At 39.4% G+C, this 17,265-nt stretch overlaps 1 protein-coding gene across 1 annotated transcript; it reads right to left on the minus strand.

Annotated features, from left to right (window-relative positions):
- Positions 1–9,608: 9,608 nt before the first annotated feature.
- On the minus strand, positions 9,609–16,026 carry LOC137272587 (uncharacterized). The gene is made up of 6 exons (XM_067804978.1): positions 15,975–16,026; positions 14,619–14,659; positions 12,759–12,871; positions 11,650–11,829; positions 10,747–10,793; positions 9,609–9,777 (listed from the first exon to the last, which is right to left on the minus strand). Exons 2-6 carry the CDS (start codon positions 14,657–14,659, stop codon positions 9,652–9,654), a joined length of 507 nt encoding a protein of 168 aa, XP_067661079.1. The 5' UTR covers positions 15,975–16,026; the 3' UTR covers positions 9,609–9,651.
- Between the last annotated feature and the right edge of the window lie 1,239 nt (positions 16,027–17,265).

The following is a 17,265-nucleotide window of genomic DNA, read 5'->3' on the forward strand; positions in this document are numbered from 1 at the left end:
TTTTTCTAGCTTATTAAAAATGTTTGATGTACATTAACGGACACGAATATCCACATAAATAATTTTATTGTTGTCCTGAAAGAATAAAGTACTGACACTATCCGCATCACCAAATGCCTTAAACAAAAACATTCATCGAAACAAGTTTGCTGAAAATATATGAATGATATGTTTTATTATTTAATTACCTGTATATGGCCATAATTACCTGTATATGGCCATAATTATTATGCGTATGGTTAATGCTCAATAAAAACGTATACAAAGTATAAGTGGTCGGATAGTGTATCAAAGTAGCGCTGATAGACAAGCTATGTTGGCTAAGTATTGCTTTTTAAAAGCTGTCAGTGAAATCAAAAGCGATTATATCAGATATATATTTTTATATTGTTGAAATTGTTGGTTTCTTTATGTTTTGATATTGAACATACTATAAATGCCATAGGTAATCATACCAGCCGATATCAATATATTTTAAGTATGGATAAAAACACAAGATCAAACTAAAACTCAAAGCTCCAGTTTATTAAACTGAATTATTCCAAAAGGCAATAACATGGTGACGAATCGCAGATGAAGTTTATCCAATTTTGTGGGCCATGTGGCTTGGTGATGAAAGCACACACCAGATAATCAAAGAAGGGGATTTTCATGCCGCTTCAACTAATCAACTTCGAATTTGCACCATTAAAGATTCGTGGTTAGGGCCCTGGCAATTATTTCATAGTGAAAAATGTAAAGTTCGATGTAAACGGTCTAATTTCTTAGATATTTATTATCTATAACATGCAGCCTATTCACTCCAAACCGAAATATCATTGTAACTGGTTCAGTATTTTTCTGGGTCGACTTTTATAATGCATTGTAGGAAGCCGGAGTTACCTCCCTTATATTCGTATTTCCGTCGTGCCGTTCCGGTGCCGTCGGTTCACTGTAGAAAATTCTGTTAAATACAGCGTCTAAAGACAGTTGCAGCAGTTGAAGTCTTCAGAGGTATAAAGTCAAGACACAGGAAGAAGAAATTCACATCAGAGAACATGAGGTTTAACACGAGTCTGAAATATACTCCTTAGAAAAGTAGGGGAACTTCATAATTATAATTTACGATTGAAAACATTGGGATATATAGTCTGGTTCATAATTATTGAGAATTTTTCTTCTTACTTTGAGCTATCCTAACACCTCAACTGATTCACTGATACTTAAAACTAAGTAAAGGTATAAGGGAGGTAACTCATCTTGGCCTACTGAGTATAGTACAATTAGAGTTACCTCCCCTGAATTTGTAGCAGACGTCATTTTCCTCAGCACTGTCAACAATGTCTGCTGAAGATAAAAGAAGGTTGATTTTTGAGTTGTGTAATCAAGGAATTGATGACGTAAATACATTGGCAGAGAGAACAGGAACTCCTCTTTCTACTGTGTATAGGATTAGGAAGAATTTTAAAGAGGGAAAGGATTTTGGGCACCAGAAAGGAGCAGGGAGACACAGAAAATTGGACTTCTCAGATCGCGTCCGACTGGGAATTTTAGCGTCTAAAAAGCAAAGGGCAAGCATCTCCAACATCAGGTATGAAATGATAGAAAGGGGATCAACAGTTGTATCAAAATCTACAGTTAGAAGAAATTTGATTGATCTTGGATGGGCGAAAAAGACTGGAATTCCTTCTCCTCTCATGAAACAAGAACATAAAGACAGGCGTGTTGAGTGGTGTTTGGCACATGAAAACTTTGACTGGGAAAATGTGATTTTTACTGATGAAAGCTCAATATGGGTATATCCCAATAATGTGAAAATATGGACAAAGTCTGCGTCAGCACCGTTGTATCGACGACCTAAATACAGCCCAAAGTTTCATCTATGGGGAGGAATATCCTTATTAGGAACGACCCCGCTGTGTGTGTTTGGGGGAAATCTGACAAGTCAACGCTACACTAACATATTAGATAATTTTCTCCTTCCAAGTGCACATGTGTTTTATGGAAATGACTGGATTTTGCAGCAACATAGTGATCCTAAACACACCGCAAAACATGCCAAGCAGTGGTTTCAGGAGAAAAATGTGACTGCATTACCATTTCCTGCATATAGTCCTGACTTAAATCCCATTGAGAACATTTGGGGGATGATGAAGGAATATGTGAATCAAAAGGGGTTGACAAAAATTGAAGACATGAAGAGAGAAGTGGTCCGATACTGGGACAGCATAACTCACGAGACACTAACCTCTCTGATAGGAAGTATACCTACCCGTCTTAGACTGTGCCGTGAAGCTCAAGGAGACTTGATAAAATATTAAATTGTTACCTACACAACATGAAAAGGTCAGTTCACTTTCACAATACATTCAATTTTATCTGATTTGTTCTCGTTAAATAATATGAAATGCTTTAGCTATTCTCAATAATTTTGAACCATACTGTATATCGGGGTCGGTCAATGACGATATGAATCTTTTGAGAGTGCTTCACTACTTGCACTTCCTTATGACCATGGTTGTTTGTACGGTGGTTCTAGTGTGTTCTAGTGGTTCATGTGTCACTATGCTTGTCGTAAGAGGCGACTAACGGGATAGGGTGGTCAGGTTCGCTGACTTGGTTGACACATGTCATCGGTTCCCAATAGAGCTGATCGATATTCAAGCTGTTAGTCACTGGAGTGTTTAGTCCAGTCCGCCCCCTCTATCGCTGGAATATTGCTGAGTGCGGCGTAAAACTAAACTCACTCACTCTTGAAAGATGATTGGCGTATAACGTGAAATGTGCATGTGTACGATTTGCATTTTCAAACCTCAAAACGCCTTGAAACAAACACTAACAACTGTGATGCAAGATGATTGTCACAATTTATGGTGATGATTTATCGACCCTCTTATAAACCTTCAAAGTCAAGAGTGACACCAATGCATGTGTATGGGGCTACTGCGCTGCGGACATGCAGCCCAAGTGTTGTGTATAGGAGTGATGATCAAGTGAAATAATGGTGATGTCGAAGATGATGTCGGTCTTTGAAATCTTTGTTAACGCTCATATTTCCTATCCAAATTGAAGTTTAGGCAATATTTGGAAATTATACGTAAACAATATATGTAATCGAAATTTTTAGAGCTTTTTGTCATTTATTTGAGTCAGAATCTAAAAGCGATTAAAGAACTGAGTCGCTAACCTCTGAGCTAACAAGTAAGAAAACAATGCACCGTTATAATATCACTAACAATGAATTCAAGAAATTGAGTGAGTGTGTGTGGTTTCACACCGCTTATAGCAATATTCCAGCAATATCACGGAGTGGGGGCACAAGAAATTGGCTACACACATTGTACCAATGAGGGGAATACGGGCTGTTTATATCACCTGAAAATGTATCTATTTAAACATAAAAATGTTCCTATACTACTGTAACTCTCACTCATATGGACCAGTGAACTTTCACGCAGTTTTCCTTTGACTTGACTTTAGCTTTGGATTGTGTATAGATATGTCTTCCTGGGCGAGTGAGTATGGTTTTACGCAGCATTTAGCAATATTCCAGCAACATCACGATGGGGAACACAAGAAATGGATTTCGCACATTTTACGTATGTAGAGATTCGAACCCGGGTCTGTGGTGTGAAAAAGCTTTAACCACAAGGCTACTCCAGAGCCCCAAATCTTTCATACAGTTAATATGACAAAACAAGACAGATGTGAAGTTCTTTAACGTCTTTTCTCTATTATGCGATTATTTTCCAGAAAACAATGTAAATATTTTGATTGTGTCTTACGAATCACAAACATTGTCATTGTGTTGCATATTTACTATATGTATACAGACCCGCCTATTCACCGTTGGTTGTATACATGTGTGAACTTGCTCTTGTCACTGCATTGCTGTCACACACTGACTCACTCACTCCCCCAACCACCCATACTCACTCTCGTACAAGTACACAATTGTATTTTCTTCGAGCAGCCGTCTTTTACGATTTGCAGTCCGATTAAAAGGCCGTCAACCGACTTGATATGCCCTGACAGGGTTCCAACATATGACGTTTCACATGTTTAAACACTCCCATGTCCATAGATAGCATGTCTAAACACAGCTGTTTCTAGTTTCTTTCGGCATATATTTTGGGTTATAACGATTAAAGGCGAGTGTGCTCTTCTCGCGATTTCGATGTGTATGCTACTACTTATTATAACTGACCGTTCGTGTCATTTAATACAATAGATTCAACGGTAAGTGAGTATAGTTTTACGCCGCTTTCAGCAATTATTCCAGCAATATCACGATAGAGGACACCAGAAATGCGCTTCACACATTTTACCCATTTCCTGACTCGAACCCGGGTCTTCAGCGTGACGAGCAAACGCACCAGATGCGACGGATAAAAATACCTTTAACTGTATATCCTGGTTTAAGGTGGTCCGATTTTGCTTGTTTCTGATGAAGGACGGATTTTAAGTTGAACGGTGAAATATACTGAAGAGCAAAAGAAACGCAACGCAACCTTTTGTAAACAAGTCTCTGTAAAGTGGACCCAATAGCCAAATATATTTTTGATGTCTTGACTTTCTGTGCAATTTTAGAATGTTTTAACTGGTAACAACTCATGGAACATGGTGTGCAAAAATCAAGAATAGGAACACTCCCTGAACCCGTCACAGTCTTATGACAATGCAGGCATCTTTTTAGTTTTGGAATCTACTCGATTTCTGTGAGAAAACGAATAATACAGATTAAGGAAACATAATTTTTGTGTTCTGTGTTATGGTAGCTCTGTAGCCTACGATACACTTATTATCATAAATGATTACAAAACAACGAACACTATGTATAGATGAAACAATACAAATAAATGCCATGGAAAAGTAACGAAGTGTAGCATTATTAGGGTTCACTATAGTGTGATTACGTTACCAAGGTCAAGACGGCTGAGAAACACAACCTAGCAATGCATTGATTTAACATTAGCTGGATTTGCTATAGTATATATGTATTGTATTATTAATAGGTTTCAGTTGTATATAAAAAGAATGTATTGTAGCTACCAAGTGGGCACATCACATCGTGCGTATTACATCACTATGGAATCCGAGAAGGGACATCGTCGCGTTGTCGCACTGTCGCGTTGTCGCCCTCTCAAAAACAAGCAAAATGAGGCAAAAATTAACCAAAGCGCGACAATGCGACAAAGCGACATTTCGCCTGTTTGTCGCGATGCCGCGTGTCGCGTTTCGAATAACATTTTCTCTGTTCCTCCAAAGTGCGACACGCGACATAGCGACACTATTCAAGGTCAAAATATGTCGCGTTGTCGCATTGTCGCCCTATCTAAGATATGTAAGAATTCAATAAAACGCGACATGCGACAACGCGACAATGTCCCTTCTCGGATTCCATACATCACAGAGATTACATTTACGTGTATTGAGTATCACAGACTCTCTTTCTGCATCATCTGCCACGTATTACTGCGATATGTTGCATTCTCTTGTGGCACTTGCCTCGCTATTGTCGGGTATATTCAGCATGTTATGCTGTATATACATAGGTCATGTAGATTACATCCGTAAAAAACTACAAGGTATAAACTCTAAATATGTTTTTATTCTAAAGGCACCTGGAGTAATCGTTTAGCTTTAACACATGTTCCTAATACTTCTTTTGCCATTTCACATGGTTTTAAGAATTTTAACATTAATTTGCGTGTTCTAGATATTGTTAATTCAACAGAAACGTAGATTACACATATACACGAGACAATGTATAAATGGTAATCTATTTTTTTTTAAATGCATTTAAACACAGAACTTTGTTTTCTGTTGAGAGAACAACATTATAGAATATGTATAAATGCTACTTCAACAACGTTTTCAGGATTGTCTATCTTGGGTTACATTGTACAGACGGGTACCCCGTCTGGCGAAAAGCGTTTTGGAATAAAATCAGTCCATATGAACATCTGTGGATAATCAGGTAAGCATGAAGGCGTGCCATTTAACTTTGTTTGCGATGCCTCACCGACGATATTTAAACATATTTTCAAATACAAATCCCAACTCCCGAGGCTACAGTTTAAGTGCAACAGCAATAATGATAAATGCTTTACAGAGAATTGGTGAAAGTTTTTAGACAGAATACATAAACACGAACGCTCACTTTCATGAGATTTTTTTTTCGAAACATGCGTTTCTTTTGCTGTTCAGTATAGTTTAACCGGAATGAATATACCCTGCCATTACTTCGTTATCCATTAGTTTAAAAGTATACTTCTAATTCACGTTGTTCTGCTTCAGAGTAGGTCTATGTTGTCATGATACTTTAGTTTGTGTTTTTTGTGGGCATTCTCAAGAAAGTTACTCGGGAAGGTCCTGGTTAGAATACTGGTCTTCACTAACCCATGCTTGTCCTAAAGATCACACATACTCTCGGGGGTTCAAAAAATAATAATCATTTATTGGCCTCGGTATTAATAAAACCTCGTCATTAAATCTACTCATTTCGACATTTAAGGACCTTAAATCGACCTTTCTTGATACCGGTGCACAATTCCATCCAGCGAATGAAATTTCAACCAATCAGAGAGGCGCGACTCAGTGACGTAATGTGAGGTCTGCCTAAGCGGGGGGCTGTAGAATTCATGAACATCTCCATGATCATCCTTTTTATTACCATAGTTAAAAATACATGCAAAGCATCATGGGGGTATTTTTCAAAATAATTTCGCATTTCAGGCTATGGCTTGAAAAAGTCACAAATCCAGCAATTATGCATAGATAAACTATTTACTTCATACTGACAGACATTATGATGGAAAGAATATACATAGATTTCGTAATTGTTGTACATTATTAGTGTCAAATAAGACTGACATTTTAATATGATAGTTAGGATTATTTAAAAAGTAATTCTTTAAATATATATTTCGGGAGCAGTAAATTTATTACATTGAAATAAGTAATTAAAGGCACAATGGATAAAATCGTTTTGTGTTTTTTGGGAAAATTTTCCCAGCGACCTGTTTCAATGGGTAATTTATGGTTGACAGTTTTAAATTTGAAAAAATATTACTAGTTTACATTCCAGTAAAGAAATATCATAATGAGATGTCATACATTCACAGAAAACAGCTTTAGGGGAAGATGTTGTAGTGTTATTAAGCAATTGAAGCGATTGATCTGAAATTCTAAGTTGGACGGCATTTTTGAAATATGAGAAGGAGACTATATCTTGAGATTGCCATGTATTGGACACACCAATATTGTCTAGTATGGTTTTAATGTAGTTCATCCATTTATGGTTGTGGTTGTATTTTTTTTAATTTGTTAATGATGTTTGATATAATTCTGTTAGCGTAGAATTCCATTTCCCATGTTCAGCACCAGAAACACAACATGCGCAGATTCATTTTATCAACAAGAAGTGATCTCCCTGTTTCACGATACAACACATATGTTGGGGTACTGCGTCTTAAGTTTATAGTATTTAAAAAATTAAGTTTGAATTTTTTCAGTTGCTTTTACGTTTTCAAATCCCCATATTTCGCTCCCATACAGCAAAATAGGGCAGGTAGTACAATGAAATAAATGGCGTTTACATTCTATGGACATGTCAATACTTCTTAACCGCTTGTACAACAGATGCAGTGCTTTATTGGTCTGGGTAATATTAGACTTTCTATTTGCATAGAAACGATTGTTACTAAAACACCTCCGATGTATTTACATTAGTTCACCAGCTCGATGCTATCTTGTCCAGTCATAAGATTAAAATTTCCTTTCAGGCTCCGGAGATAAATTATCTTGCTTACAGATTTGTCCAAACCTGAAGTCGTGACAGTTCTTTATGTTTTTAAAATGTACTTTCATTTTATCTAGTCTCCTGCTTTGCCTAGGTTCCGAGTTACAACATGTTTTCATACACGATTCTGTCAAAATCGCTTGTTGTCATAATGGTTATAAACCATTATGTTACAAGCGGTGTCATGCAAAATCCTTTTGGTCATGATTCAAAAACATATTTAACTGTGAGTAGTAAGTAGTTTTGAATTCTTACTTGATACAAACTCACCATAATCTAAATGATTCTCAAACTGACTTCAGGCCGTGACGCCACGATTTTGGCGGTGGCGTCCTGTCGCGAAGAGAATCCAGTCCGAGAATAAATGCTATTTAGGATTATTTTCACCAAGTTACAAAATCTATACTACTTTCTACCGGTAGTAAGATACGTATTTGATTGATGAACAATGTTATTTTGCATCTCACTGTGCATAACATAAAAAAAATCACTCTTGGAAGCGAGGTGTTTTACTTACATTTATTATTGTCACTTCGACCACAACTTCGCATCCTTGGGAGAAACCGTTATGTTGCAAGTTGTATCATGCAAAATACTTTTGGTCATCAATCATTTACTACAACTAGTAAGTAGTTTTGATTTCTTTAACTCAATGAAAACTAGCTAAAGTAGATATGTTAGTGAACGGTATGTATCTTAGCTAGATGAAAAGAAATCTTAACAGCATCTTCTATCTTGGAAGCGAGGTAGGAGTCGAACCATCCGATTGAACATTGTGTTATACTACAGGTTTCTATAACGCTTGCTTAGCACTCACAAACAAAACTCTTTTTGCACGAGCTGCGGGGTCCGATGGAGATCTGTGCATGGCAGCACCATCACCCGACCCTGGGAGCAATTAACGGCAACGCAAACGATTCGGCATGTCTTTGTGACACCGAGAAATCAGCAAACTGACGACTTTCTTACTCATACTCTATACAACTAACTGAAAATCCTTCCTCACATGATGTCAAGATGGTTCGCTGCAGTGATCTAGTGACAGAGTTACCTAACCTGCCCGTGGTTTCGTTGGACGGACAGATTGAAGCAGACGACTTTTTGGCAACTTGTAATCGATAGTTATTAAGTAACCACATGTTTTTAAAGGATAAATTTGGTGTTCCGCTTAAGACTAACCTCAAGTAAAAACAAACAAACAAAATATTCGTTCTTTGAAAGGCGACTAACGGGATCGGGTGGTCAGACTTGCTGACTTGGTTGGCACATGTCATCAGTTCCCAATAGCGCAGATCGATGGTCATGCTGTTGATCACTGGATTGTCTGGTGCAGATTCGATTATTTACACGCTGCTGCAATCTGGCTTCAATATTACTGAGTGCGGCGGAAACCCTAACTATGTATGTATGTGAGAGAGTGTGTGTGTGAGAGAGAGGTGTGTGGGGGGGGAGAGAGAGAGAGGGCGTATATGAGAGAAAGTGTGTTTGAGAGAGTGGAGCGAGCGTGTGGTGTGTATGACAGAGAAAGTGTGTGTGTGTGTGAAAAAGTGTGAGAAAGTGTGTGTGGTAGAGAGAGAGTGGTGTGTATGAGAGAGAGAAAGAGTGCGAGAGTGCGCGTGGCGTATGTGTGTGAGAAAGTGTGGTGTGTATGAGAGAGAGAAAGCGTGTGTGAGAGAGAGAAAGCGCTCGCATGTCTGTGAGATAGTATGAGACCAAGCGTGCGTGCGTGCGTGCATGTGAGACTAGGGAAGGCAAGAGTCGATTCGACCAGTCGTGCTCTGAACAAACATATATCAGACTTGCAAGATATATAGCAACGAACCGCAATGATGGGATTGTTTACTGCCACACATCAAGCAACTACAGATTTATCCTACCGCGAGGAAGGGTCTTCCATTTGGGACGTGGACGTTGTGGACGTGGTCGTGTGGGTGGGTGTTGTGGTGGACGATCCCGCCAGGCAGCAGACGTTGGTTCTCTGCGTAAGCGTACGCCTGAAGTACCATAAAAATTGAATTTAAAAAATAAACACAATTTACCGTTTTAATTTTCCTTCACTAATGTAAACACCACTTTGTATTACACAGTGTTTATGAACCTTACCCACTGTTAAAGACGCGTGGCTTTTTCTTTTTATTCTTTTAAAACAAAATCATCAACCTGGCCGCCATTATTAATGCTCAGTTACACTTTGATGACGAAATGTGCACCCTCAAATCCCACTCACCAGTGCGAGGAACACTGTTCATCTGAAATGCTTTTGGAAAAGTATCTACAAAAGCTTTAAAAGACCCATGGAGACCCTTGCTAGAAGTTATCTTTGAACAGTAATCCATGCTTGAGGAGACTAACGGGATCCAGTGGTCAGACTCTCTGACCTGGTTGACAAATGTCTTCGTATTCCATTTGCGATCGATGCTCATGATGTTGATCATTAGATTGACTGGTCTAGATTTGACTATAATCAGATAGTTACACCGCCATATAGCTGGAATATTGCTGAGTGCGGCGATAAACAAAACCCAAACGAAACAAATGCTTGGTTAATGAACCGTCCAGAGATCGGAGATAGCAAGATCTGGAGCTCCATTAGCTTAAGAGTGAGTGAATGAGTATGATTTTAGCAACATTCCAGCAATATCACGACTGGGGACACCAGAAATGGGCTTCACATCCTGTACTATGTGGGGAATTGAACCCTGGTCTTCGGTGTGACGAGCGAACGCTTTAACCACTGGGCTACCCCAGTCCCCCATATCTTAATAACTTACTCTTTCAAACAAACAACCACCCTTAAGGTAGAACTGAACAATATCCTCAGCCTGGGGAAACAACACAGCAGCATCATAGACAACTCACTGTGTGTGTTCTCGTCATAACGAGGAAGAGGGCGACAACTCACTGTGTGTGTTCTCGTCATAACGAGGAAGAGGGCGACACCATAATAGAACTGTTAAACCTACCAGATCCATGTAAGCGTTGAACTCAGCTCTTGAGATAGTTCCGCTCCCTGAATAAAACAAATAAATGTTTTAAAAAATCATTTAATTTCGGCGATATCTGCTGATTTTTGTTTTTGCGAGGTTTGTGAGTGATGATGGTATTAATTGTACATCGTTAGTACGCTGAACAAAAGGCGTTAGTTACCATGAAGATTTTTGGAGTATTGTGTTCTCGGACTTCGCATTACAACAAATCCATGGTGTATAACGTTGTTTGTTTAGTATATATGCGAATAACTCTGAAATTCTTATCATTCGCCGTATGCGATACAAAATTCAGCTATTCATACAATATTTATTATCGAACCAAATTTATGATAAGTTCATATGATTCTGGACGCCGATAATCCGGATGTCTCGCCTCCCGGACGACCTCAGCTTATTACCAATCAATGCCTATATAATTTGCCTCGATAATCCTGTATGTATCCCCTTAAATATCTGTTATATTTATACTACTGAAACTATATGAGGTCTTTCATACAATTTACATCATTTGACTTGACTTTAACATTTGACTTGTGTAGTTTTATCTTCATGAGTGAGTGGGTTCGGTTTTAGGCTGCCTTTAGCAATATTCCAGCAGCATTACTGCTGGGGGACACGAGAAATGGGCTTCTCACATTGTACTTAAGTGGGGAATTAATCCGGGTCTTTGGCATGAACATAGCTTTCAGTCACTTTTCTAGTCCACAGCCCCAAATCTTTCATACAGTTAATCTGGCAAAACGAGAGATCTAGAGTACGTCAACGTCTTTTCCTGTGTGTCACCGAGGATCAGGTGGTACCTCCTAACTCATCCTGCCTGTAACGTGTGATACTTGCGGTTCCTCCCTTGGATGACAAGGAAGGAGACCAGATTACCATCAGTGTCAGCTATGTTCATCATGGGCTGGATGTCGTCCTCGGTGATGACGTTATCTTTGGTGCCGTCGAAGAAGGAGAAGAGACCGTCGGCAATTTTCTCAGGTTCTACGTAGGCGTTCATCCAGAAGAACTTAAAGTCATCCCTTGTCGTGGCTGTTGGCGTTGAGGCGTCCGGTGCTGTAGAAAATACAACGTCAACCCACGTTACGAGAAAGTTGTCTTCACAGAGAGCAGTGGTTCGTGGGTTGATAATAATTAGTCATCCAATATAGCGCACAGTCGCTAAAAACCAACTAATTGCTCGCGGCGATTAATCAGAAACTGCCAGGGTCCCGGTCGACAAAGCGTTCGTAGCGCTACGACATTCGTAAGCCTATGATACTCTATAGAGTTACGACAGGTCGTAATGTAACGAACGCTTCTTGGTTCGGAACCCTGAGTAGTAGTAAAAGCAACATACGGTATTTCCTCTAAAAAGCGCCCCGGGACCTCCAGACCCTGCACTTATTAGGGGCCCAGCGCTTGTTAGATTCCCGGTGCTTAGCAAAATACCGGTACCCAGATGAGCACAAAACCTTCATGCGTTCCGTGTGGATGACAGGAAATTATGATTTAACGACCATTCCTTAATATATTTCTTTAGGTCTATACCCAGCGCTTATTAGAGACCTGGCGTTTATTAGAGGCCCGACGCTTAATAGACACCCGGCTCTTAATAAAGGAAATGTGGTACATTGACGTGTAGGCACGTCAGTGGATAAATGTAGTCATTCTACCGAATGATACCATAGAGCAAGGGCCTCGCTGTGACGAGCAGCGGATGAAAAATTGGGATTTAACCCCCGATCATCGGATCCTGGGACGCGTAAGGGTGTAAAATCTGCATAGCAAATTGCGGTCCTTAAGGTCCTTGGTCATCACTGTGTCCGACTATTTAAGGAGAGTCGCACGGTGCTAACAAACCATTCTCACATCACAAACGAAGATGGTATCGGATCTTAGAGCGACTAATGGCCTCAATCCGTCACAAACATTTGCAGCCTTTCGGCCCTTAAGTCACCCCCTTTCGCGTGTACACAACCTAAATGATATTAAGTAATACAAACTTGGTCTCATCATTCCCCTAAAAAACAACCCGATCAAAGTCGTTGTTAGGGGTGGTGAGTTGTTGTTCAGCATGTCTGTCCAGACTGGCGTGTAATCCCGCGCCTCACCATAGCTGAAAGATTACAAAAATATCAACGTATTTAAAACCCCTGTAAGTGAATTCGGGTGACCATCAGAAAAGGAATCATATCATTTTACACTCTTCAAAGAAAAAGAAACGCAAAACACAAATATCAATGAAAATTTTGTGTTATACAGGGACGTGTAGATCAGCGGAAAACAAAGATACATAAATGAAATTTTTGGGAGCAATGCAATGCAATGCATTGAATGTAACAGTCATCACAGTCATTACTGCTGTCAATCAGGTGGTGTTGAAGTCAGTACCTCGTATGACCACCTCCAGCTGCTACCACTGCCCGACACCTCCTGGGTACAGATCGAATCAGGTGTTGGATGTTTTGCTGTGGAATCCTTCCCCATTCCTCCTGCAGCATGTGGAACAACTGTTAAAGATTCTGTGGTGGATTACGACGTCGACGTACCCGTCTGTCGATCTGATCCCAAAGATGTTCGATTGGGTTTAGATCCGGGGATCTGGAGGGCCAGGGGCGGGTATTGATGTTGTCATTGGCCAGGTAGTCCACGGTGGCACGTGCTGTGTGGGACCTGGCGCTGTCCTGGTGGAAGATCTACCGTTCACTATCAACAAGGCAAAGGACGTGCGGACGAAGGATCTGGTCGATGTATCGATTGGCCGTCAGATTGCCTTGGACAAGCAAAAGTTCCGATCTGTGGGTGTATAAGATCCCCCAAACACCATCACACTCCCACCTCCGAATATGTCCACCTGTCTGATGCAGTTAGGAGTAAAACGTTCATGACGTCGTCTGTAGACACGGACTCTACCATCACGTCGCCTGAGGAGATAACGGGACTCATCGCAATACCATATACGCCTCCAGTTTGCAAGGTCCCATGTCAGCACCATGTTACACCATCTCACTCGTCGACGTCGACGTCGACGTGGTCGTGTCAAGGAGGGGGCAACTTTTGGACTTTGGGCTTGTATTCCTACTTCTCATCGACGGTTCCTGATTGTCTGATCGGACACTCTTCTGACTCCAAACTGTTCTTGTGCTGTGTCTTGTGCGGTACGATGGCGGTCACGTAAGTGGGTTACCCGGATGTACTGATCTTGGAGTAGGTGTGGTGACTCTAGGTCTTCCTGATCTTGGACGGTCATTTGTCGAATTTGTTTGACGAAATCGATCCCACAATCGAGTTATAGTGCTGGGATTAACGTTGAAGATCCTTGCCACTTCATTCTTTGATTCGCCAGCTTACAATCGTCTAATTGTGTGATTTCGATCGGTGGTGTTGAGACGTCCCATTTTCGTGTACAGTACTTGCAAAGATCGTGGATAAAATTGTGAGATTCGTTTGGATCTTTCATAGTCGCATGCTGTACTCATGCTTTGCACGTGAGAAACAATCATTACCGCTATAAATACGTTGAAAATCATTTTTGGTTGCGTTTGGTCAAGCATGATCTTCTAAAGCATTCCAGAGAAATTTTGTGCAACCCAAAAGAAATGTTTGAGTTTACATATGTGTACAAAATCGTAAGCATCATTTTTGAATTTCATTTTGCGTTTCTTCTTGTGAAGAGTGTACTTGTTTGCTTTCATGAATACGCTTCAAAATCATACAAAATTTATGTCAATTATGTCATAGTGGTTTTATGTTAAACGCCATTGTATTATTACGGTGGTGATAAAACGGTAATCCTTATTTGTTTCAACTATAAACCTTAATAAGAGGGGAATCTGGCGAAGTAATGTGTCCGAATAACTCACCAGATAAGAGCCACAAACACGCAAACTAATTTCAGCTGCATCTGAAACGGATTAATAGTTTCATTTTGACATCCAAAGGTTATTGTAAAGTAGGAAAGTTAAAAATACATCTATGTACTTCACATCTGATAATTATCCCTAGAACGTATATTATATAAAATGAGGTAAAATATTCGAAACACGGACCAGCACGAGCTGGACAATGCATTGTCCACTTTAGTGTATCAATCGTATAAAAACCGAGAAGCAAGGAAAAACATACCCCTCGGTTGTCGGATCATCTTTTTTATTTTAGATTTGAAATATTTGAAGTGTGCAAAATTCTGCAAAAATAAACGCGTTACTCAGAGATGTTTTAAATAATATTCATATGAATTGTTTTAAACTTTTAGAAAATAAACGAAAGGCAACTACCGAATAATACTTCTGATACATATTATATTTAAATAAAAGTTTAATATATCTCATCCTCGAATGATTTAGTTGAAACAAAAGTGAATGAGAGAGTATAGCTTTCCTCTGCTTTTAGCAGTGTTCCAACAAAATCAGGCAGGGCACTAGAAATGGGCTTACTACGTGAGGAATGTAACCATGTGAGGAATCGATCCCGGGTCTTCGGCGTGACGAGCGAACGCTTTAACCAACAGGTTACTCCCGCCGCCCCTTTTTAAGTCAAGAAACCAACTTTGCGGCTGCTAAATCATTTCAAACCCCAGTCTTAACTAGTCCAATTTATATTTTTTAAATGTTTCCCAGACATAGATTATTATTTCAAAATCTGTACGGAATAAATGGTGCTGAAATATCAGTTTTCGATTGCGTAAATATCATAAGTCGATTAGAATTCTTCTGCCCCCTTACTTTCGGTGGGGTTGAGGGGGTCTTTATAACGTTCATGGGTGTTCGGGACGCGTCAGGACAAGTGTGTCCAATTATAGTCTATAGTTTCTCAGGAGTACCAGAGGTGACCAGGGATCGAAAAAGAGAATCATATTCCCACATATGCACGTGCAGATCATTTGGAGCTTTCCCCCTACATGAAATCAAATTAAACGGCATTAGATTCACTCACTCGCTCATTCGCTAGATCTGTGCTTCTGGTAGTATCATTTTTTGCAATTCGTACACATGAGGATGCTAAGGTCATTTGTGAATAACTTCTAGAAAGTCTGATTAAATATGAAAGAAGCCATTTCAATGAACAACGTTCACGAACTATGGGAACACAATTGAACATATCACATTTGTTTTAGACACGCTCCATATATGTTGCTATTTTAATACTATATTCTTTATAATTTTTAATTCAACAGATGAAAAAAACATTTAACACGCATAATCTAAGCAGATACCCACCTTGGCTTCCCAGCTAAAGCAGAGTGAACTGCTGATGAGACCTTATCTTTTACCCACGGCACTCCCTGAAGGGTCACCGGTTTGCGTATCGCTTGGGATTGTGTTGTTTTATTTAGTGCGGAGCTACCGAAAGTTTTGGCATTTAGCCCGGAGTTACCGGGAGTGTTGGCGTTTAGCCCGGAGTCACCGGAACAACTGACATTAATTTTAACCCGGAGTTACCAGAACAACTGACATTTACGCCAGAGTTACTGGAACAACTGACATTTACTCCGGAGTTACCAGAACAACTGACATATATGACATTACGATAGATGAAATAACGCAAGCTGTTAAATCAATGAAAAATAACAAAAGACAAGGAATAGACGGTTTCCCAAAAGAATTCTCTATATTTTTCTGTAAAGATCTTCATATTTGGATTTGTAGATATATATCAGAAACATTCAGGCAAAATATGTTAAGTCCAACAATTAACAGAGGCATCATCAGATGCATTCCCAACGCTGACAAAAGTATACAGTTATTAAAAAAAGGACACCCAATTTCCCTATTGGATTCTGTGTACTCAGCACATGTATAGTCAGTAGAATTACCAACAAAACTGAATACACGTATTCATGAAACTCAGACAGGGTTTATCCCTGGAAGGTGTATTAGTGAGAACATTAGACTGTTATATATTATGTTTGAAGCAAAATTACAAGGTAAAAAGGGACTGTTGTTATTTATTGACTTTGAAAAAAAACTTTTGACAACAATAGGAACGTTTGGCGTTAGCGTCCAATATGGAAAAAGGGTCAAAATATTAATCAATAATCCTACATCATGTGTTATACAAAATGGTCTTTTGTCTCAATGTTTTCACAATGAAAGGGGGTTGCAGACAAGGCAACTCAGTCTCTCCTTACATATTCCTCTTAGTGGCAGAAATTGCAGGAATAATGATCCGTAACAACAGTGCAATAAAAGGAATTACACTGAATAATGCTGAACATAAAATTGGACAATATGCAAATGATACTTAATTATTTCTGGATGGATGTGAGGTAGCAATCGACACCCTCTTTAATTTCTACAAAATCTCTGGTTTAAGAATACATGTAGATATGACTAAAGCAGTACGGATAGGCTCAATGGCAGGTAGTAACATGATGTTATAAAAGGATCTTAAGCTTGTTTGGCACAGTGGGGATTTTGATATACAGGAATAAGGATTAACCCTAACTTGAATAACCTTTGGGTTCATTAAATAGAACCCCTAGGGAATTAGAGGAAAGAAATTTGACAA

The sequence above is a fragment of the Haliotis asinina genome, chromosome 2 (assembly GCF_037392515.1).
Source record: "Haliotis asinina isolate JCU_RB_2024 chromosome 2, JCU_Hal_asi_v2, whole genome shotgun sequence".
Classification (NCBI taxonomy): Eukaryota; Metazoa; Mollusca; class Gastropoda; order Lepetellida; family Haliotidae; genus Haliotis; species Haliotis asinina.